Source organism: Scardinius erythrophthalmus (assembly GCF_964197995.2).
Source record: "Scardinius erythrophthalmus genome assembly, chromosome: 9".
Lineage (NCBI taxonomy): Eukaryota > Metazoa > Chordata > Actinopteri > Cypriniformes > Leuciscidae > Scardinius > Scardinius erythrophthalmus.
Window position 1 is genome coordinate 10,851,401 of NC_138229.1, and position 24,219 is coordinate 10,875,619.

Sequence of the window (24,219 nt, forward strand, 5' to 3'; positions counted from 1 at the left end):
CGAACAGAGGGGGAGAGGGCGTGCGTCATCCGGGGGGGGTAGCTTCCTTGTAACGTAAAGGAAGCTATAGCCCGTGACCGTCCGTTCTGACATCCCTTGTGAGCGGCGCCGTTTGCGCGGCTTGACAGAGGGGAGTAACCAGCTGGTCTGCTTCATCCCCTGAGGCGACGGCAGTGCGGGCAGAGGCCGGCCGCTGCGCGTCGGTGAAGGGCGGGGGAGAAGGAGAGAGCGAGGCTCGCGGGAGGGGCTCCGGCGAGCGCTCAGCTATAACCACCGGCTCGGAAGGCCTTTGAGAGCGGCGTTTTTTCTTACGCGGCCCGGAAGAGGCAGCCGGAGAAGGTGGAGGATCGTGAAACATGGCGAGTCGAGCCCGCAGGGTCGACATCGGCAAGTCCTCACACTGTTCGCAGCCGCCCGTGAAGGGCGCGGGCTGCGTGGTCGAAACCCAGGCAGAGAGCGCAGATCACGTGGCGGTCTCCGTCGCTGAGCGCGGCTCTGCACGAGCCACAGGATGAGCGAGGCATTTGCAACAACGCCTCGCGCTCTTTTAGATGCAAAGTGTGTCGCGGGGCGAACACACAAACACATACAACACAGAGCAGTAAAAGGATATATTCGCCGGATAGCGAAGCAGGCAGGGAAAGCTGAAGGCGGCGAAGGCGGCCGGCGTCCTCAGGCTGAGATCCTCGGCGTGCTGGTCGCTTGATTCGACGGCGGCTTCCTCAGAGAGCAGCGATGCGTAGAGCTTCGCTGAAAAGACAGAAATCAGAGAAGCAGCCTCCGAGCCCTGTTTATATACGCTAAGCCACACCCCTTTTCGCGGGCTGTGACGCATTAAGCGCGCCAAGCGCGCTCATTGGTCGTGACGTCACGCCAAGGGCTCAGCGGTAGGCTGCTGCAGTTGCCGCAGGGCAGCCAATGGGCACGCTAGTAAGCTTGCCCTAGGTCTGCAGGCTGCCGCACTGCGTTGACAAGATTATAAAAATTAAGGATAATTTTTGGCTTCAGTATCTCGAGAAAGAAAGGCTTTCCCGTAGCGTAAGCAACTACGCAATACGAGAGAACCTCTCGTAAGAGAACGGAATAAGCGATTGGGATTGGTAGATGTTCTGCAGGCATCTCATCTTATTTGTTCTCTTTACCAATAAAGTCTGAGTTTTGGCATCTGGATCTCCCTGACGTGAGAGATTTAAATTTATTTTAAAAGAGAGCAACACTTTCTGAGTGGATCATCTCGTACCAAAAACCTTTTGATTCAGTGTGCAAATTTATGTTTAAATAAATTATGCAATTATTAGTGAATGAGAGAGAGAGAGAGACCCATACAGACATAGCCTATTGTTAGACAACTATTTTTACGTGCAGTCTGTCGTTGTGGAAAAAAAAAAAAAAAAAAAGGGACGCGTGACCAACCACATCATCACTCATCATTCATCACTGGCTCGCAGCCAGCCAGCCAAGGAAATCGAAACTCAAGTAGAGTTACTATAGACAGAGGAATATGAAGTCTGGTTTGCGTTGTATGCACTTGATTGAGATGGTATCGAGTGCAGGTGGCCGCACATTTCCCTCCTCAGAGATGTAAAGGTGGGTTCAAAAGTAAATGTTTTATTTGTGTGGAAAATATGGGTGTTGTTCCGCTTTACGCTTCTGCTACGTCAGGCGCGCGCTGTTCTTTTTTTTTCATTAGAGAATTATACATTAGTACGTTATTTTAGTGTTCTCAAAGATATCACCGTCTTTAATTACTTCTTTAAAACTATGTAAATTAGGTTTAAGATTATTTTCATTTACCGTGGTTTATTTCAAAGCCAATTTTCAATATTATTGTTGCCTTGTGCAATACTGTCGTGTTCTTGCATTGGCCGTTGGGTGCGACGTGCAACTGTAAGTGTAATCTATAATTTACAACAGAAATTTCCAACAATGCCCTTTGCCATATTCATAATAATAAAACATTTACTCTTTTTGCCATTTTGTCGTAACGGTCATACAAGCAATTCCCACCTGACGTTTGACAGCTGAGGGAGGATAGCATCTAAGATGAAAATTAATCTGCATCTGCTGTCTACTTGTAAGATTAACATTTAAGACACCAGAATTAAAGAACAAAAAATGTCTCAGACAGAACATTTCAAAATTTAACTGCACTTTTTTTTCTTTGTACAAACCTGGGTAAACACACATAGGAAATAATGAATGAGTATTATTCACCCATAAACTCTAAATGGTATGAATGTGTGTAATGTGATGCATGGGAAGATATGGGGCCATTATTAGTGTTTAAAATATTAAACTGTTAATTTAAATGGAAAATGAGAGCTCAAAAGCAGTCAAACTGGTCAGATTTCCTGCTGCCACCACAAAACGTCTACATACTTATGACATGAGGGCATACAATGGTACTGTTGAGCACTGTTACAATAATTACAATAATAATTAAGTTTTTGCTCTAGGTAACTAGCCTGAAGCAACCACCTCAATATAAGGCAGGGCTGCTCAGCAACAGCCTCTTTGCTTTGATACCTGACCTCTCTTTGTGTACCAGAAGATAAATATGCAATGAAATTAATCCTTATGTATATATGCACGTTTTGTGTAATGCATTTGTGTAATATTTACAAAGGCAGTTTACATACTTTTCATTATATAGACCTTTTTCATTACATATTGATCTAAAATAATCCTTACATGATCTGAAGCCAGGCTTCAGGTTAAAGAGGTTTGTGGTTGACTAACAACACTAATCTGTCTGAAAGCCACTTGACCCAAAACCTGTTGTGTGGCATTTCACATGGAGTTAATATCCCTTGTTTTTGTGGTTTTCACACACTCTGGTTGCTAGGTTGCACTTGTCAGGAAAATAAGTCTTTTATTTTGTCTTCTGTTCAGGATAAGCTTGACCTTGTATTGTACACCCCAGCTTTTCTTTCTCACATAACCTCAAGAACAACAGCTCTGGTCAACTATTACATTGTCTTTCTACAATGTAATCTTTGCTTACCACCAGTAAATTCAAATAAAGTACAACAGGCAAATTAGCAGAAATGTTTTATTCTATTCTTTAAAATGTGCTGTATTCACACACACAAAAAAGTTGATATGTGACTAGACCCCAGCACATTTGCATACAGTATTTTAATAATGTGATCCAACAGCTCAGCTGTTATTATCAGACTGCTTTATCAAAGGTTATTTAACAAAAATTTCAAAAAGCATGTAAATGTTACATTTATAAAATAAAATGAAAAAATGTCTCTAAATAGTTCAAAAGCCTATTTGACAGTTACCAGCAATATCATTTTAAGAAGCAACATCTGGATCTCTATCTTTAATAAAACATGAGATACTGCACCATATGAGCAGTAGGCCTTTGTCATGTAGAAAGTTAATTGTTATTTCCCTTCATGGTCATAAATCATCCTTTATACTTCCCTATAGCTGTTCAAAGTTCCAAGTATAGTAGTAATGTGATTCTGTTTTCAGTGGAGGTTTATGCTTTTTTGAATAGTATTTGCATTCTCCCTTATGTAAACAAGTCATATGATGAGCTGTGTTCTTCTCTTTCCTCACATTAGGTTGAATTTACTGCAGTATTTGAAGCTGTGGGTGCCCAGCTGATGGTGTTCATGTCAGACTTCATGGATGTTATGGCTTGAATCTGTAGAAATGTCTACGGTACAGGCTAGAGATTCTCAGCTGCAGGAGTTCATGCAGATGTACGAGCTGAGAGCTGCTTGTAATGTCTGCACTCATGAATACTCTCGCATTTCCTACTCCATCATTGCAAAGCCTCACCGTTGCTCTCACAATCTGCTGCTTGTCAGAGCAAAGGTCAGAGGTCACAAATGGAGACCTGTGTTCTCTCGGCCCTCTCACCCACGACCTGTTCGATATGAAGTGTGTTGGTATTTCAAGGAGGATGTTGGGTGCTATGTGCATCATGACCGTTGCACGTTTGCCAGCAGTCAAGAAGAAGCTGCGGTGTGGAACTTGCAAAAAAACACAAACCTAGACCACAAGAGTTTAATTCATCTGATCACGCAAAGAGAACGACTGGCTGAACAGAGCAGACCAGGAGATGGTCAGTCAAGCTCTCATGAGCTTTCCTCATACCAGGAGAAACTTCTGGAAGAGTACAGGACCAGCAGCAATGAGATTCTGATCGTGAGTACAATGAAATCCTGCTCAAGACTGCAACTCTGCCCAACTCCGTCCATGTAACTTTAATGTTTTTAAGACATATGATATTTATCTTTATGAGCATTTGAAACCATGTAGATTAAAGGGACACACACATACACACAAATAGATTTTTATCACACAAATCATTTTTAAATATGTTTCATTTTAAGGATGTAATACACTGCACAACTTTTGCACAGATTTTTTATTCAATTTACAGTCTGGTTGAGTCCATGCTAGTTGCCGAAAATCATAGCCAGCTTGCAGATTTTTGGCAGTTGACAGATTACACAGAAAATTGTGTAGTGTATCATGGTCACAGACTCCAATTTTTGATTCCATCTAGTCAGAGGATATCAAACATGTTTGTTATTTTGAGCTGATTTTAGAACACATGTTGTTTTCATTTGTCATGCATCCCCTAGCAATGAGGTACATGTTTCTGCATACGTTTGTGGTCAGACTTGAAAGTCCGGTAGTGTGTGATCCACAATCATTTAGTGTATGATGTTTTTCTTTGGAACCATTTACAAAGTCTGCAAGTGTACGGTGCCTAGATTTTTCAAATCTGATTTTAAAAGTTGTTTAGTGTATTCCTCTTTTTTAGATGCTAAATATGTCGACATTGATGATGTTTGTTCTTGAAATGATTATAAAGAAAATGACAATATACCAGTCAGAATCAAGCATATGAGAGCCATATAATAGAGAAATGAAAAAGTTGTTTGTGTATATATGGTAACTTTTAAGTTAGTAGTTAATTATTTAAAGGTAGGGTATGGGATTTGCAATGGTCGGCAGATTTTGAAAATACACAACTCAAATGGTCCTACCTTCTTTCCTCCAACGCTGACCCTGACTTCACCCATTCGACGTGTAATGGATGGAAGGGGGATGGGGGGAGAGGGTACAATCGTTTGATTGACGAACTTACTGTCCAATGATTCTAGGTGGTCTTGGAAATGATTGGCTGGAGTTTTTCGAGTCCTGCCCGTTCCACAGATGATTAAATTGCTTAATTTTCATTTCAGTGCTTCTAACTCAGTGGCTGTAAGTGGGTTAGGAAAAGGATTTCAAGTGATTTTGAAAAAATGGACAAAAAAGAGAATCACATACCCCACCTTTAATTAGATACTAACATAAAAAGTAACAAAATCCACAAATATGGACACGTGTGTGTATTTTACAGATCTCTGAGCAGGTGGATGATGTGTGTGTTACACACGATGAGAATCTTTGTGTAGACTGTTTACAAGAAGACAGTGAAATCAGATGGAAATTCACAATCACCACTGAGGTCAGAAATACACACTAACCTGGATCATTTTACATTCAGACTAATTGCACACTAGGTATTGATAACCTCCTTGTTTCTTTTGTGTGTGTGCATGTGTGTTTGTGTAGAGGTCCTTGGCTCATGTGGCTCTACTGAAAGTGGAAAATGGTGCAGTTTTCTCTTTGAGTGACAGTTTACAGAACACCTTTCCCCCAGTCACACACACTGCAGGCCACCACCTTCGCTCCTCTAACTCCACTTACCAGCTGAGTGTGTCTTTTCTGCCGTTCCGCCCTGGAGTGTACGAGCAATGGTTGGTGTTTGACTTTGACATTCGACCGGTTCTTCTCCGGAAACTGAAGGTGAGAGTCGGTCAGCAGTTTCATGTCCAGCCAGATGAGGCAGAAGAGAGTGAATGTGCCGAGATTCTTTCGGATGAGCGCTGGAACAGAGGAAACAGGGTCATCGTGCCCTTCTTTGCCAGAAAGGAGGAGGACGAGCAGTTGCTTAGTAAATACAAATCACCCCAGATGAACCTACAGTTCAATCCCCATGCAGATAACAGTTCCCCACTTCACCAAGACAACTACAGAGAGAGAGCTCACCACTTTCTGTTCAGAGAGGAAATTGCAGAGGAGAAGCTCATTAGCAGGTACAAATATCTTATAGAAATAATACACCACTTGAAATATATGCTAAGGCGTACATTTTCAAATTTACTATATTTATATGAATGTGTGATTCATATAAATATAGTGCCCCCCCAAACCAGTTAAGCGCAAACCCCATCCCACCCCACAGCTGATTTCATTGGTCAACCATCACAGGCCCTGTCCCAAATGGCACCCTAAACACTTGCGAGTCCGCACTTTTGTGACATAATGCCTCTTTGACTGTCAGGGAGAAGTCTATTGCGGAGCTCGCACCAGTGCAGGCTCGGCAAAAGTGTAGGCTAATTCTTTTATAATTATCGACCATGGACACATTATGTTTTAGCTACCCATTACCATATTCACTTGTTTTTAAATGTAAATTCAAGCCAATAGCTGTTCTCATGATAGTATGAAACATGGGCAAAGTTGTCAAAGTCAATGAATCTTTATGTAATACACAGATAAAATGAATAAAGTGGATAAACTGTTTTGGGTTCACACTGAACAGGTGGATTCTATTATTATGATTGTTTTTTTTTTTAGTTCTAAGCGAGGTTATATCATCATATGGTAGAGATCCAGTATGTAATTGTAAACAGTGTTAAGAGCTGATCTCCAAGAATCTTTTTTTGATGTCTACAGGCCACACCATCATTAAGAGATATCATTTATGTAATGTCATAGTATCAGCCACACCCATAGACATATTTTCCCTAGCAGATAAGATTCTCTCTGCCTAGGTTCTTATTATGGTCTGCATACCCATAGTCACAGACTGGCTTAGTGTGGGTCCCATGGCAACAGTGTTTTATCACCTAAATAAATAAGTTAGAGATTTTACTTTTTGAATATAATTTCTACTACTAAAATAGTGTATTTTAACGTTACTTATTTCTCATCACATGCACTCTAACTCTGGAATTTGAACTCATACTGGGATCAGAGGCATTCCATGTTATCATTGCATTTAATGGCCTCTGAGTCTGATAGTACTAGGCAGGTATAATGACTGAATTGAATATAAACGTAACTGAAAGCAAACAATGCAACGATTAAAGGCATTCTTTTCTAACAAGTTAATTGCGGTTTCAATGAATGGATGAAACATGGGCAGGGCAGTTTAAAAAATCAGCGCTGTTGTTATGCATAGCTAAGATGGTGTCGTAGTAAAAGATGAAAATATGGCTGAAAGGAAAGATGGATGAATGGGTTGGTGTTAAGGTTCAAACTGAATAGGTGGAATGTATTATGATTACAATACTGTTGTCACTGTTTTGAACTCAAAGAACAGTCAAAACACTGTGTGATTGATCCAGACAGGACACTTGCTACCGTCTGTTAAATAATTAGGTGGCACACATATTGGGTGTGTGTAGCCACTATTACATTACACTGTTATTGTAATTGTTTTATGAAATTTTTATTTTTTTATTTTTACATAGATGTCTATGGCTGGCCATATTACTGTATGGTAAAAACAAGTAAAATTTGGCATACTATATAGTTAGTATGTAATAGTAGTAATAGTTGTGGTAGAAATTCCCCACATGACTTAAGTTAAACCAGGTGTCCACAACACCTCCAAAATTATCCTCAGGTGACCCCCACTCTGACCACGTTGGTAACCCCTCGCGCCTAAATATAGTTTCTTTGAACGCATTAAAAAAACCCAGATTCCTAAGAATTCTATTCTTATCACACAAGATGCCTAAGAATTATAGCTACAGTACCTGACCCCATTGGTAACCCTGGACGCCTAAGAGTCTCACTCTGAGATGACGTCTCGCACCTTATGAACACTATCACTTGGGAATAAAGGTCTCCAGTGTTCCTCTAACCTGCTGCACATCAATAACCAGCTTTTGAATATGCTTCAATCATGGCCAGGAGGATCTCGGATCAATTTCAGAGAATTCCCCCTCACAAAAAGAGTGCAACAGTTTTTATAGAATAGTAGCGTGCAAAGGTGACATGATTCATTATAATTTTCTCCAAATATGGAAGCAAATATGGATTCCTTGATACTTCAGTTTGTTGCTAGGGTCATAAGGTTAAATGTATAACAGCACAGCTGTCTAGTTTTGTTTCCTCTTTTGTTAGATTTAGATGCACTAACTTTGGCCCAAGTGTGAGGGACATTTAGTATTCAAAAGTGTATAAATGTTAACACTGCAAGAAAAAGAAATGTATGTTATGTTTAATTAAAAGTTTCCTTTACATAGTCCTTCTACAAATGGTCCAATCTTCACTCATGTTGGTGCTATGTAATCATCAGATCACAAACCAAATAAAAGTAAACAAATGGTTTAATGAAATACACCGTACATCTGTAGCATATTGAGTTTTGGTCGATATTAGAGATTCTTTTAATTAATCAGTATTGAGAATGCTATTTTCCCTCTTTTTACAGTTAGATTACCTTTGCCATAAATTTACAGTTGCAAATGTTTTCTTTTTTTCCCCCAAACTTGCAGATTAAATGTTAGTGGGAGTGTGTCTCTCTCTGACCAGTTGAGTGATGGCATATCACGTTTTTTTGCTGCTCCAGGGAAGCTCTTTGCCACTCTGAAGGTGTCCTGCTCGCTCACACTAGACTCGCCTGAAGGGCAGATTCTTAAACGAGGAGTGCAGATGGCTTTGGTGAATTGCATACCAGCAAAAGCCAGTGTGTCAGTAGAGCACAGAAACCACACGTATGAGGCATTGGTGCTCAAACAGGCTGCTGGCGAGGGTCACATCGGCCTTCAGCTGTCTGCACAGTGTGTGTCTGAGCTACAGCTGAGGGAAAAAAACAGGTGTGAAATGGAGGTTCAGTTTCAGTTGAACAGACTGTCATTTTGTCAGATGCACCAGGCTATTGATCACCTACCAGACTTGCACATCGTTCTACCTGACCTCAGTTATGGTTGTGTCCCTGTGGACATAACCAAACAGTCTGAATTGAACAACAAACAGCAAATTGCCTTGAACTTCATCCTTGGCAAGTGCGAGAGCAACAAAGTGGCTCCTCCCTTGCTAATATACGGACCATTTGGCACCGGGAAGACACTCTGTCTCGCCTCAGCAGCCAAAAAGCTGGCCTTTCGTTCTCAAAACAAAGTGCTCATCTGTACATATACTAACAGGTAAGTTATAAATAAATGATAATGTAGTTTTAGCCAATCATTACCACAAAATAAACCATACAGAGAGATCAGGATCATGCATCAACCAATGTTTTTTTGTTTTGCGATGAAGTATTTGAGACAAATTTGAGTTATTAATATTATATATTTGTTTTAAAATAAATTGAAAAATACATTTCTTCAAAAAGAAATTGAGAAGTAATATTAGACATTATACAAAAAAAATAGTTCAGTGGTCATTATATACAAATATTTTACCACAAAATTGACCATAAAATGCTATTTTATTAATTGTTATTATCATTTGAAACAAGAACAAGAAAAGATGGGAATTTAATTTCTATTAAGATGCCTTGCAATACTTCTCTTGTGAAAATAAAAGCTCCCATCCATTTAAAAAAATCTAACTTTGAGTTTTGTTCCTTATAGCTCTGCAGATTTATATGTCAGAGAGCACTTCCATTCATACATTACAAATGGACACCCAAACCTCAAAGTACTCAGGATAAAGGCAAACAGGGGTGGGGCCTCAATCGCGGCAACCGATGACATCACTCTGAAATACTGTCTCTGCTCTCCAGACAGACAGTCCTTCATCTTCCCAGCACGCTCTGATCTAGAGTCACACCGCATCATTATTACCACCACATCGATGGCACGGCGTCTCCGTGAGCTGAAGCTTCCTAAAGGTTTCTTCAGTCATATCCTGATTGATGAAGCATCTCAGATGCTGGAGGCTGAAGCGCTCATGGCTCTGGGTTTAGCAGACAAACACACTCGAGTGGTTTTAGCAGGAGACCACATGCAGATGGCTCCAAAACTTTTCTCTGTAACTGATGACAAACGATCAGAACACACCCTGCTCACTCGTCTCTTCCACTACTACCAGGATGAGAGCAGCAACATTGCCAAGAAAAGCAGAGTCATCTTTAATGAGAACTACCGTTCCACCACAGAAATAGTGGATTTTGTATCCACTTACTTCTATGTAAGTGATGGCATCAAGGCCAAAGGAGATGTCCCACCCCACCCGAGGCTACACCCTCTGATCTTTCAGCATGTCAGAGGAGAATGCCGTCTGAATTCAACCTCCATGTCCTGGTTCAATCTTGCTGAGGTCAACAGTGTGGTAAACATGGTGCAAGGGCTTCTGACTGATTGGCCAATTGAATGGGGTGATAGAGAGCCAAAGCAGATCTGTGTTCTTAGTGAAGGCCGACAGGTACTTTTTTTTTAGTGATAAACAGCATTTATCACTCTTGACATATGACAAATATGTTATGACTAAAACTTAATTATGATATACCATATAAGTAACAAAGTAAAGATCCGCACACCGGAAAGCTCCCATTCACGAATTTCTTAGTGTGACGTTTCGGGCCTTCACGGCCCTTCCTCAGACTGTCTGAGGAAGGGCCGTGAAGGCCCGAAACGTCACACTAAGAAATTCGTGAATGGGAGCTTTCCGGTGTGCGGATCTTTACTTTGTTACTTTGTATTTTATATGAGATGCAGCACCCGTACTTGACTGGGATGTGCGTGATTTTACTACTCTTCATGATACCATATAAGTATGCATGGTGACTTGATGAATGAATGATAATTATTAAATACAAACTTTTAATATTATTCAAGCATTAGGGATGAGAATAGTAAAGAATTTAACAATAGAGATTCCTCTTAATGATTCTGGTTCTTTAACTGTTTGATCAAATATTTTGTAATTTTGAGGAAGAACTATTTAAAAAAAAGTTATTGATAATATAATACGTAGTTTTTAAGGGTTTGAATTCAATTACCATCACAAATGGTTAAGTCACAAAAATACAATCCACATCCTGTTCCACAAATTTTTCCCTTTTTTCCCCTTTGATTCTTCAGGTTGAGGTCATCAGAGTTCATCTCCGTCAGAATGGAGTTTATGGAGTGTCTGTTCAGAATTTAGCAAACATTCAAGGTACTGTGGGGTTCAGAATATCATTGTCTACTGGAGCTCAGGGAAGCTCAGGGTTTAATTTATCAAGAAAAAAAAATAGAAAAAAAAATCTCAGTTACATTTTTATTTCAGCCACAATGTGTCAATATGCATATCCATTTTAAAATTATTTATTATTATTTTTCAATTACAACCTTCCCATTCAAATTCTGTGTCCTTAGGGAGGCAGTTCAGGGTCATCATCATAACAACAGTTCAGACAAGAGACAGACTTCTTCAATCAGAGTCAAGCTGCCCAGAGTTTTTTGATGACATTCGAGCACTAAACACTGCCTTGACCAGAGCCCAATCACTGGTGGTTGTAGTTGGAGATGCTGGTGCTCTTTGTTGTTTTGGAAAGTGTTCTAAAATCTGGAGGTCCTACATAGAACGTTGCATCAGCAAGGGCAGCGCCAAACCAGATAATTTGACCAGAGATGTCCTACAACAGGAAGTATTGGAGATTTCTAAATTTCAGAAGACAGAAAAGTTAGAAATTTCTGAGAATGATGTACCTCTCCAGGCCGAAACTGATACTATATTGAAAGAGATGGAAGACTATGAAAGTGATGTACAGGACTCAGATGAAGAGAATGAACAAAAGAGGCCTTTATTCTTTTCCTCTGAAAAGGAAAACCTCTTGGAGTTGGTCAGGAAACAGCCTGGTATCTACAGGCATGGGGAATTGGTAATGAAAGGATATCAGTCAGGTTACGTAATACCTTACGATAACCCATCTGAATACATTCATATTGAAGGGAGGAAAAACATTGGCATGTCTTTCCCTGGTGATGAAGTTGTGGTTGAGACCAGACATAATGCTGGCTTTCTTACTGGGAGAGTTTTAGGTTGTACAAACAGACTACCAACATCCTCTGAATTTGTGTGTTTATTAGAGGCTGAAAATTACCAAAGACGAACACAAAACACTGACAAATATTTGGTGCCAAAAATGATGATACCCCTCAACCACAACACCACCAAAATACGTATCTTGGTAAAAAAAGAGACTCGCAATTGTATTCCAGTATACAAGTTTGTCAGTGGCAATTGGACAATAACAAGAAATTTTTCTCTGGATGAACAAACAAAAAAGAACTATGTTTTTGTTGTTCAGATTTTGGGCTGGAAAGAACACTGTTCCTTTCCGCTAGGCAAAGTTACAGATATTCTACCAATTGGGACATCTTTTGAGGAGGGACTTGAGATTTTAAAATCAGAGTTCAAACTAATGTCTTCTCCTCTCATGCAAGAGGATGCCTTTTCAGAGATGAAAACTGATGAAATTGATGACAAGAAAAGAAGAGATTTCAGAGCTTTACAAACCTTTACTGTTGATCCACCCATGGCTAAAGATTTGGATGATGCCATTAGTGTTAAAGATCTGGGAAGCTTCTATGAAATTGGGGTTCATGTTGCAGATGTGGCTAGTTTCGTGTCTAAGGACAGTTCACTTGATAGCTTTGCAAAAGAGAGGGGAACAACTTTTTATGACCCTGGAAAAGAACCTACTTTCATGTTCCCAAAACATCTTTCCACCACCTTTTGGAGTCTTCTCCCTGGCAAAGATCGTAAAGCCATTTCATTAATTGTCAAAGTGGAAAAGAAATCAGGCATTATCACAGAAAGGACATTTGACCTCTCTGTGATCAATTCTAAAAAGATGCTGACCTACAAGGAGGCTGAGGATATAATAAGTCAGTGTGATGGTGAGCAGAGATTTGATACTTTGAAGGACCTTGTCAGGGTGGCTTACCATTTTGCCAGAAGCCAACGCAAAGCACGGCTTAAAGAAGACTGGAAATATGCCCAACCTGATAAACACCGGAAGCCAGGGGAGAGAGAAGCAAATCTAATGATTGAAGAGTTAAACATAATGTTTAGCCATGAAGTGTCAAAATTTCTGACAGAGAACACAAACACTAAACTCTGCACTCCTCTGAGGTGTCAGGCTCCTCCAACAGCAGACCAATTAGAGTACATTAGTAATCGACATATGGAACTCATTCCTTTCTCCTCACACCTGACATTTCATATCGACAGAAATCGATTGAACCTGAATAACAGTATCACCTTCACTGTATATTCTCTAGGGTCTAGAGATGTCCATCCTAACAATAATCCTAACCCTGATGATAACCAGAGCCCTTTATCAAGCCACCTACAAGATGCCATCTCTGTCAGTGACTCTGAATATTATTTTGAAATTGGAGTTCACAAAGCAGATTTTTTTAGCTATGTGTCTGGGGACGATATTCAGAACTTGGGTGCACAATCATACATGTGGAGTCTGACGCCAGGCAAAAATCGTCGTGCAATCTCTTTAATTCTGAAAGTGGAAAAGACAGAAGGCAAACTTGTAGAGCAAAAGTTGGTGCTTTCCTGCATAAAGTCAAACAGGGCATTGTCCTACAGTGAGACTGACAGCATCATCAACCAGCCAGGTGAAAATGAGATGAAGTTGGATTCTCTAGAAGGCTGCATCCTTGTGGCTTGTGGTTTTGCACTTAATCACAGGACACAAAGACTCTCTGGACAAGTGGACAGTTCCAATCCTGCTGATCTTGGATCATTACAAGACAGCAAGTGCAGGTTAATGATGGAGGAGCTGAAGTTTATGTTTAAAAGAGCTAGTGATCAGCTGACAGATCAAGAAACCCTGTTTCCGAACACAGTGACTGCTTCACCTGAACTGGTGAGTAGACTGAAGAAAGTCAAGGAGGAATATGAGTCCCTACAAGCACTGGAGAAACATCTGGATTCAAACAGTGGGCAGAATAATGGCAGTTTTATCATTCTGACATCTGTGTGGGAAATGATTGAATCAGCAGCTTTCGCATGTAACTTTTACAAAATGGCTGACCTTATTTCCACAGATGACATTCATCCACAGTTGGTTCCAGCAGTTGATCAGTTTAAGGCCTATATCAAAAAAGCTTCGTTCCTTCGTTCTTTCTCATGCACAGATGCTTTACTTGGGCACTATTCGTTGAATCTGGACTCATACACACATGCATCCTCACCCATTCGCCGTTACATAGATGTGGTTCTTCAGAGGCTCATGCATGCAGTTCTCAGCGATCGTCCTGTTGAGTATTCACAGACAGACATTGATCTGTTGTGTGACAAGTGTAAAAGAGGAGAAATGAGGGCACAGGAGTATGAGAGTAAAGCAGAGTCACTTCAACTGGCAGTTAATCTACAAAAACAAAGCACATACAAAATGGCTTTTGTCACTGGTGTCCAACGTGACAGCGAAAGTTTCAAATTATCATTTCCGTTTGATAAAGGAACTTTCCCGAAAAGACTTCCTGTTAAGTACAGAAATTTACAGCTTGAGGATCAACCGTTATTTAACAAAAAGCAAGTGACACTGACTTGGAAAAAACGGATGTATTCACTGAGCATGACCCCGAACCCACTGCAGAACTTAAGATTCTGTTCAGAGATACCTCAAAACACCTGGCACGCTATTGTTGAGGCAGTGAGAGATGAACAGTGGGAAGAGGCAATGTCCCTCATATTGGCAGCAGATGTGAGTGATCATAGTGAGATCAGTGAAGAGCAAGATACATCTCGATTACCTGATCACACTTTTATGTCAGAAGATGATCATTACACTGACTTCACACTCTGTCTGAAAGCTGGAGACACTGTCCAGGTCCAGCTGACCTCAGAAAGGGACAGGGGCTACTGGGCGCCAACTGTACAGTTATTGAGCGTGACTTCAAGCTTTGAGATCTGTGTGGAACACACTGGCAATCCTATTAAGTGCTTTTCCAAACTTGCAAACCGCCCATCCAAAGGTCACTATAAGGATGTAGAGGAGTATGTGCAGATATGGAAGCCCCTCTGTGAAATGGAGTCTGCTGCAACTGCTGTGGATGACAGTGATTGTGTAGTGATACAGAATGTGCAAATAACTTTTGATCATTCCAGACTCTCTGGAACTTTCTCTCTGCCTGTAGAATGTGTCAAAAAATGGGCAATTGAATTTGACCTGGCCAAGTGTTTGCTCTGTATCCGAAAGAGAGTTTCAAAAAAGATCCAAGCAGATCAGTCAGAGCTGGATCCGGAATACTTTACTTGGGTGGCCCATGGTGTGACAACTCAGTATTTCGATCCTCCAGAGAACAGTGTGAATAAGTCCAAAATTATTCACTTTAGCATAAAATGTGCACCCATGAACACCCCAAAATTCAAGCGGGATGACACATTCACAGTGGAGATGATCCCAAAACTCATTCCAGACATGTAAGAATACAACAGACTCAATACACATTACATCACAACATATTATAATCCAGTACATTACATTACTTACATTTTATATATTCATTAATCAGTTCATAAATATATTTTGTTCAATGTATAGAGGCAAAGTCATGACAACCAGTTGCAATGATGTGTGATCTTTGTTTTCTGCTTGATTTATCCAGACGGAAGGAAAGTGCAGTGAATAATTTAACAGCAGCTAATGAACTCGTTCAGAACATTGCACTCAGACACCGGATTGGAAAAGAAAGTATGCATTAAATTCATAGTATGTCATATGTTGAGTGAGAGAATGTTTTTTTTAAATACAGAAAATTTGGTTCTGAGAATCTATACAGTTTCCTATGCAACTATGCATTTGTTTTGTTTTCTTTATTTATAATATACATACACAGGGTGTTAGTGTTTTATTAGGGTCTTGTTTAATTTTCTGATTTATCTTCATTTAACACCATTTAACAAGTCATTAAGTGAGCTTAAAAGTATGTATTTACAGTAGAATTTAATGACATATACTTTAGTTCATTGGTTTTTAAAGTACTTTTGGTTGTATCAACCCACAGGCTCCAGACCAGCTGTACACCTATATGAGCTTATGAGAGAAGAACCACCAGCAGGTCTGCCTCAACTGAATGAAAGCCAGTTTAAAGCTTTGGAACAAGCTCTGAATGGCAAATTCACCCTCATTCAAGGGCCTCCAGGTTAATCATTCTGTGCATATACAGTTTTTAGTTTAGCCTTAAATGCTAATTTACACTGCACAGACAGATGCTGACCAAACACAAGATGTTTGTTTTTGTTTAGTCGGATGAGTGTGTTTCCCCTGTATGCTGGTGTTGGTCAGCACTTTTTTTGTTACAGATTGAACATTCAATCACCATTTGCCAGGTCATGGAATGTCTGAGAAGTGACGTACTGTAATTTGGTGATTGATCAGCATCTGCCTGCCATGTTTGTCCTTTATAGGAACAGGAAAAACAGTTGTAGGAGCGTATATAGTGTACTGGTTCTCTCAGCTGAACTCCAAAACTCCTTGGAAGATGAAGGAGCAGAAAGACAAAGAGAAAAGAGAGGTTATTCTTTACTGTGGACCCTCAAACAAGTCTGTGGATGTAGTTGCAGGTACGTTGAGGTTTGTGTTCTAGGGAACTAGTATTTGTGTGAAGAAGAAACTAATGTATTTATGTGCTTGTGTTGGGTGTACAGAATACCTGCTCAAGTTTGGAGAGCAGCTGAAGCCATTACGTGTGTACAGCAGACAGATGGAGATGCAGGAGTATCCCTACCCTGGCAGCAACATCCAGTTGTCATACAAATCACTGCGCCAAGAGCGGTCTAAATCTGAGCTCAGGTACTGCCAATGAATAATGCTATTGCAAAAAAATAATATTAATAATCACAGATCATTTTATCATTACAATACTCAAACTCATCACATTCCTGTGTCTAGGAACATAACACTTCATCATAGAATCCGAGACAACTCTCACAACCCTCATTCCCAAGCAATAAAGGACTTTGATCAAAAAATTGGCAGTAACCCCCATTCACTGACAGATGAGGACGTAGAGGAGTACGTAGATGTTTCTGTTGTATTTGCTATTTGCTTCCATTTGAAAATGCTAAATTGGTATTAACAACTTTAAATACCCGTGGCTTAATTTCCATCACCATCATCATCTGAATCTGCCTAAAACACATCTCTGCATCTAAGAGTGTGTCTATAAGTGTGTGATTATATGTGAATGCATGTCTGCATGACACTAAATTGTGTGTCCTCAGATATAAGAAGCTGCTTAATTCTGCACGTTTGTATGAACTGGAAAATCATGATATTATTCTATGCACCTGCACGGCTGCCGCCTCACCCAACCTCACCAAGACACTGAGTGCACGACAGATCCTCATCGATGAGTGCGCCATGGCTACAGAACCCCAGACGCTTGTCCCATTGGTCAGCTTCAAACCGGAGAAGGTCAGAGTGACTCTTGACACATCTATAACAAACAAGTCTGTCAATAACATATAAACATATACACAAATAAAATGGACATAAATTGTACAGAAATGTTAAGCAAAACTTGCTGTAAAATACCAACACATAACCTAGACAAGACTTCCAAATAACCAAGAGCCTGCACAGCCTAAATAATTAAAGCACTGAAACTAGGTTTTGGAAGAAAGCTTAAATTAAGACACTCTTTATAGTAGACTAAACAAATAGGAAGCTGGACACAAAGAATAAGTATATTGAACTCCTAACTAACTCACCTTTGAATTCAATACAGCAGAAAGAAATGTAGAAGCAGAATACACATAAGAATTTTTCTAAGCAAAAAAGAATGACAATATAACATTTTTATCATGATTTACAGAAGACACCCACTGCTATAATGTCATTTAGTGTAACAATACTTTATATACCAAAAAATCATATTTAAAATGAGAATCATTTGATGACACATTAAAAGACTCCATTTAAGGATCGTGGTACTTTGCCACTATCCTCCAAACCACTAGGTTTTACCCATTTGTCAGCAAGAAGTTCCATATTTTAATAAGTACAGGTCAGAATAAGTCGATTGTTTCATTTTTACATAAATATATCCATTTTGCTGACTGACCAAGGTTTTCTTACTCTGAATGACATTTCGCCAAAAAGGGAGAGAATATTGTCATTGTTCCCATAATCGCAATGTTTTTAGTAGTAGTCTATATCATTAAATTAGATTTAATAATATTCCTGAGTAAATGATGGCAGAAGCAGATGTTGAAAAAATAATAAGCATTTACATTCTACTGTTCTCATGCTCCCTGCCATGCTTGCTTGGCTCTTCACTTTGTTTCTGACTTGCTCTGCCCTAACAATTACTGCTTGCAGCTATATTTATGAATACTTTCTGTTTGCCAACATAAATGACGTTATCAGGATGGGTATTTGGGGTGGCGAATCCCCTCAATGGCCTCTTTTGAACTTGTGACATAGCGAGAGGGGACTCTCTGTTCAGAAATATTGGTAAGCATTAACAATTGCAATCCTCAGTACCTTTCTTGTTTCCTTGCTAAAGGCCCGTTCACACACCAAGTAAACTATAATAATGAGAAGGATATAGTTCTAAACACTGTTCTAAATATAAAAGAATAGCAAAGTCCACATCACAACTATAACGATAACGGCACACTGGCACAGAGAAACAATATAGTTGGAATCGCTTTCAGAGCCATTTTTTCAGCAGATGAACACTAAAAACATTGACAGCCAATCAGAATCCATCCTCATTTAAAGCGGACAAACCTGCAGCACATGCTTGGAATAAACAGCGTTATTGTTCATTGGATGCTAATATAGTTATCGTTATGATTATCTTTATAGTTATCGTTCTTGGTGTGAACGGGCCTTAAGAGTGCTACATTGTGTCTGCATTTACTTTTCAGCTTTTTGGCTTTTTACAGTGCCTAGCAACTAAGGGCATCTAAAATACAAATCAACCAAAACAAAAATGTAATATAAAAGTTACTATAATAATAATAATAAAAGTTGAAGACATATGTCAGTGCTAAACATTCCTCATTTATCTGTAATATTAATAAGATGCTAAAATTGTTATCTATACAGTGAAACTGTCATTCACAGAGAATTCGCATTACACTAAATGAAAAAAGCATGACTTTGAATGAAGAAACTTCTACTTCAGCTTATATTGCAGGCTATCAACTGGCCACCTATGTCAAATAATAAGCTTGACCAGTAAAGTTAATCACAATTATTCACAAAATATTTTTCAAATAATCTAACAATAATTGTTTTTGGCATTTCACTGAATGACATGTGATTTTGTCATTTAAGTCACCACACCATGAAAAGGTGAAATTATCAAATATTTAAGAGCAATAAACTCACTTTTCTGCAGCACCACATGATCTTCAGGGTGCTTTTTGGTGATGTCAAAGACTGCTGAAAGAGTAAAAGTGTACATTATTCATGTATTTATTATTTTTAGTAAAGTTTTTTTTAGTTTGTTAAAAACTCTCACACTCACAGATGACGTGGTTGTTGAGCGCCCTCAGGAGACCGGTTTGATTACATTAGAATGAATACGCAAATAATTAACGAATATTTTTAAATCATCCACCAAATTATCATCTCTTCAATACAGTTTAATAAGTTAACAACAATGCCACACATTATTAAAACACCTGGCTGTTAGTAAAACACATTAAATTGAGTTAATGCCTAAATAATTTATTTTTTAATAATAAAAATAAAATATATTTCTTTACCTTATTAATATAATTTTAAAATTCATCTATATAATATTGTCTCTATATTTTAATATGTTTTATTCAAGTAATGATTAATTAAAAAAGGTAAAAAAAAAAACTAGAACTAACATGAAATAAACGTTAAAGCAGAAATTAAGAAAGATGTAAAGTAATCTCTGGTTTAAACTCGATAGTTCACTCAGTCCTCTCCGCATTGGATTTTGGAAAATAGTGTTTCAGCGAGTGTGTACATGGAATGTGTAAAGTAGTGAATGAATGTAGTGCACTATATAGTGAGTAGTGAGCGGTTTCGGACATAGCTATAGTCCTTTTAATATGACGCAGCCAACACTTATTTAAAAATGCTTGGTATTTTGTGTATATTTAAAGATGTAATGGTAAAATAGCAAAGTCCGACCACTATGCTAAATGACAATTTTACACTTTGGAACATTATTTTACCCATATTTTTATGTATATAAAATCACTTTAGTAAATGTAATTTGATGCGGACACCAAAATGGTGACGTCTCGTCTTTGACCCTAAAGCATTTAAAGACAAAATATATATTATATAATATAGTATAGTGTAATATAATAATTAAAATGGATGAAATGTGAGAGCAAATATTGACTCAAGCTTTTCTCCATGCAACAATCCATAACCTTTTCAACCATGAACGGTTAACTAATCTAAATAAGAGACCTACTTCTTGCTACAGTACTCTGACCTTACGAACATTTTCATTCGCAATCTTCTGTGTGGGTTTTCTGATCCTTGTCACACAGTCTCATATATACTCATCTTGCAGGTTGTGCTGTTGGGGGATCACAAGCAGTTGCGTCCGATCGTGAAGAATGAGCATGTGCGGAGACTGGGCATGACACGCTCTCTGTTTGAACGTTACATGGATAGAGCACTACTGCTTGACACCCAGTACAGAATGGTACATATATGTGCTTCACATACGATATACGCTTACACACATTTATTACTGTTTATTACATTTATTACTCTTTCTTTAGCATGAAGAAATCTGCAAATTTCCATCCGAAACATACTACAATGATATGCTGATAACTATTGTGCCTGAACGAATCAGCATGCTTCATGCTGAGACCGAGACAAGACATTCTGCAAGCAAACACATTCTGTTTGGAGATATACGTGGAAAAGAGATCAGTTTGGTTGTTTCAACTGCACGGGGAAATGAGAACTCAAAAGCCAACCTTGAAGAGGTCAAGAAAGCTGTGAGTAAAAGATGATGCAAACAAACAAAAAAAGACTCGATTTACACCCAATTATTTTTAAACTATGTTCAAACTGCATGTTTGCAATTACTGAACTCACCGTAAACATACAATTTTTAATTTAACAAAATATGGCACTATTTTTGAAAAAAGTACCCCTTCCTGTTCTACATATCACATATTCCCTAATTTTGTACCGGATAAAATTTTTGATTCAAGCCTGTATTGCTTCTCCTATAGTCCACCAGTAATTTGTCCACTGATCTATAAATTGTCACCCAAATAACACATTATTGTCAGGTTCTGGTGCTAATAAGCTTGCACCTACACAAATCAAGCCTAGATGTGTCTTTACGCAGGTTAAGATTTGCAGTCAGCTGGTATCAGTGGGTCGTGTGAAGCAGGAAGACATTGCCATTCTGTCACCATATAACGCACAGGTGGCCCAGATCAGAGAAAGACTGTCCAGTGACTCCCAAATGAAGAGAATCACTGTCACCACCATTACAAAGAGCCAAGGTAATACTCTAAAATCATTTCCTCTCTTTAGATCTCTGTATTTTTATTTTTTTTTCCTTTACTTGATAATGCTAATGACAGATCTTAGGTTAAAGGGATCGTTCACCCAAAAGTGAAAATTCTGTCATCATTTACTCACCCTCAAGTTGTTCCAAACCTGTATAAATGTCTTTGTTCTGCTGTACACAAAGGAAGATATTTAAAAGAATGTTTGTAACCAAGCAGATCTCGCGCCCCATTTTTTCCCTACTATGGTAGTCAATGGGGGGCAAGATCTGCTTGGTTACAAACATTCTTTTAAATATCTTCCTTTGTGTACAGCAGAACAAAGACATTTATACAGGTTTGGAACAACTTGAGGGTGAGTGAATGATTTTTGGGTGAACTATCCCATTAATGCTGTTGAATGGTTTTGATTTATCAAATGTTTGGGACTGTTTCACTTTACAATAAGGTCTCATTTGTAAACATTAGTTAACTAACATGAACTAACAATAAGCAATATATTTGTTGTATACAATAGTATTTATTAATCTTTGTTAATGTTAGTTAAAAAAAATACAGTCGTTAATTGTTTGTTAATGTTAGTTCACAGTGCATGTTAACAAATACAACTTAATTTTAATAATGTATTAGTAAATGTTGAAATTAACATTAACTAAGATTAATAAAGGCTGTAGAGGTATTGTTAACTAAAGTAGTTAACTAATGAAACTTTATTGTAAAGTGTTTAGTTTTTTTCCTAAAAGATTCTTGTGTTCTCATGTATACAAAAACCTGATAACAAAGAGCATTATAATGATGTGACTGCAGGTAGTGAGTGGCAGTATGTGATTCTTTCGATGGTTCGCTCCTGCCCCAGCGACGAGATTGAACCTCTGCATTCAATCTCAAGGGAATGGCTCTCCAAACACATTGGCTTTGTGGGTGATGAAAACCAAATCAATGTTGGCATCACAAGAGCACAGAATGGGCTATGCATTTTGGGTAATCCCTACATTGCATTCATATATTCTTAACAAATTACTAAATACATATCCCAGTGTATTAAATCACAATGTTTTTTACAAAATAATTTCTATTATAAGATAATAATATGTATTTTTAAATGTTGTGCTTTAGGCAATCAGGAGGTACTGAACTGCAGCCCAGCATGGAAGAAACTACTGAAACATTATTCAAGTCGTGGCTGTGTGGTCTCTGCAGACCAGATAACAGTACGCAGTGTCCGTTAAATCAGATTTTAAATGAAGTTGGATTGATCTTGAATCATTTTACAAACCCCCTTTATTTTTTAAAGCCCCCCTGAAAAGTTTTTTAGCTTTTAGTATGAATATGTTAGCCTTAGACTGGTGAATGGTGCTGGTGTGTTCCAAAACAATGACAAAATTCGCATTTAGGAGCTTTAAGCATTCAAAACTTACAGTTTCTCACTTCCGCTAAAATGGATCACAGATTTTTATGACATCACCGCGGACTTCAGCTTCTCATTACATCTTCTGTCCAATCAAATGCTCTCTAGAATCTAAAGCGTCCCGCCCCCTATAATATAAATACCACCTGGCAAAAGTGACCGTTGGCATGTCACGGAGCAATATGGGTTGGAGGTGTGTGTTCGGTTGCTCAAACGCTCTAGTTTTATTCCGTTATTCCGTTAACTGTACGTTGCTTAAGAATGAAATGGCTAGAATTTATTCATACCTCTACTATTGAATCCAACATATCATCATTGCTCGGATTCGCTTCCATGGTGCTGTCAAGTACGAATTGCAGTCTGTGAGGTAAACTAAACTCTATTGGCTATTTGATAAGGGGGAGGAGCCATTCAATATGTCCCACCTTAGCTTCCTGTTTAGTGGAAATTATGTCAACACATCATACAAAGCTGTGCGTTCCAAGGCATTTCAGTGGGCCTTTGAGATTCTATTTTTAATTATACATTCCAAATTTCTTGTATCATTCCAAACCATTTTAAAATGGTTACGATTACATTAGTGAACTAACCAATTTGAAAATCTAGCCATTCCTGAAATATTCTATTAATTTAAAACTATGGCAGCTTAAGATGAATTTTTTACATATATATTTACTATATATAACTATACAAACTCTTGTTAATCAATTGTAAAAAAAAAAAGAAAAAAAGAAAAAAAAAGGGGGGGGGGGTACTTTATATACATTGCCTCAAAGACCTGTGTAATTCTTGATGTACTGAGCCATCATTGCCCTTGTCTGTGTTGTCCTTAACTTGGAAGAAGACCAAGTTAAACAATTATCAAACAGTTAAAATATTTTCTAAATCTTTCTGTAATTTTATTAAAAAAAATTATGACAGTGGTGGCTAAAGTCAATTTACCACAGTCATTTTATAGAAACAATTGTTGTAACAATAAGCGTAGCACTACCGATCACATTCACTTTGACTTGTACACAGAATTTGGCTTATACATACAGTAAATTGACAGCTTGTATTTTATACATTTATGAGACAATTATTTGTCTTTTTTTGTGTTCAGCAAAAGAAATAAATCCATACATGATGCGAGGAGATCCAGTCAGATGATTAAATCAAATTTTATTTCGTAGCAGCAAACAATCCAATAATAAATGAGAAACAATATTATTTCATCCATAATCAGGATTAAAAGTTGAATAAAGAAACATAACATGAATAGTTAAAATCATTTCTAATATTTC

The 24,219-nt window shown here is 38.4% G+C and overlaps 1 protein-coding gene across 6 annotated transcripts; it reads left to right on the plus strand.

Annotated features, from left to right (window-relative positions):
• The first annotated feature begins 1,429 nt into the window (after nucleotides 1–1,429).
• helz2b (helicase with zinc finger 2b) lies at nucleotides 1,430–23,648 on the plus strand. 6 transcript variants are annotated; one of them, XR_014030812.1, is made up of 19 exons: nucleotides 1,430–1,587; nucleotides 3,579–4,167; nucleotides 5,375–5,482; nucleotides 5,590–6,113; nucleotides 8,589–9,239; nucleotides 9,669–10,461; nucleotides 11,121–11,196; nucleotides 11,397–15,468; nucleotides 15,654–15,739; nucleotides 16,053–16,190; nucleotides 16,456–16,611; nucleotides 16,696–16,840; nucleotides 16,940–17,062; nucleotides 17,372–17,464; nucleotides 20,565–20,699; nucleotides 20,779–21,003; nucleotides 21,363–21,522; nucleotides 22,336–22,509; nucleotides 22,645–23,647. XR_014030812.1 is itself a non-coding variant. In XM_081374913.1 (19 exons), the coding sequence occupies exons 2-19, from the start codon at nucleotides 3,646–3,648 to the stop codon at nucleotides 22,755–22,757; spliced, it is 8,394 nt and encodes a 2,797-aa protein (XP_081231039.1). In that variant the 5' UTR covers nucleotides 1,430–1,587; nucleotides 3,579–3,645; the 3' UTR covers nucleotides 22,758–23,648. The 6 variants fall into 6 exon arrangements, 4 of the variants coding, with proteins under 4 accessions (XP_081231039.1, XP_081231042.1, XP_081231040.1 ...); XM_081374913.1 differs by having other exon boundaries at nucleotides 17,272–17,464; nucleotides 22,645–23,648; XM_081374916.1 differs by having other exon boundaries at nucleotides 8,663–9,239; nucleotides 17,272–17,464; nucleotides 22,645–23,648.
• The last annotated feature ends 571 nt before the right edge of the window (nucleotides 23,649–24,219 follow it).

Excerpts from the sequence above, each read along its gene's own strand:
- helz2b (XM_081374913.1), top strand. The coding sequence starts at position 3,646 with ATGTTATGGCTTGAATCTGTAGAAATGTCTACGGTACAGGCTAGAGAT. Across the intron at positions 15,469-15,653 it reads CCAAAACTCATTCCAGACAT|ACGGAAGGAAAGTGCAGTGA; the intron begins GTAAGAATACAA and ends TGATTTATCCAG. Across the intron at positions 22,510-22,644 it reads GAATGGGCTATGCATTTTGG|GCAATCAGGAGGTACTGAAC; the intron begins GTAATCCCTACA and ends GTTGTGCTTTAG.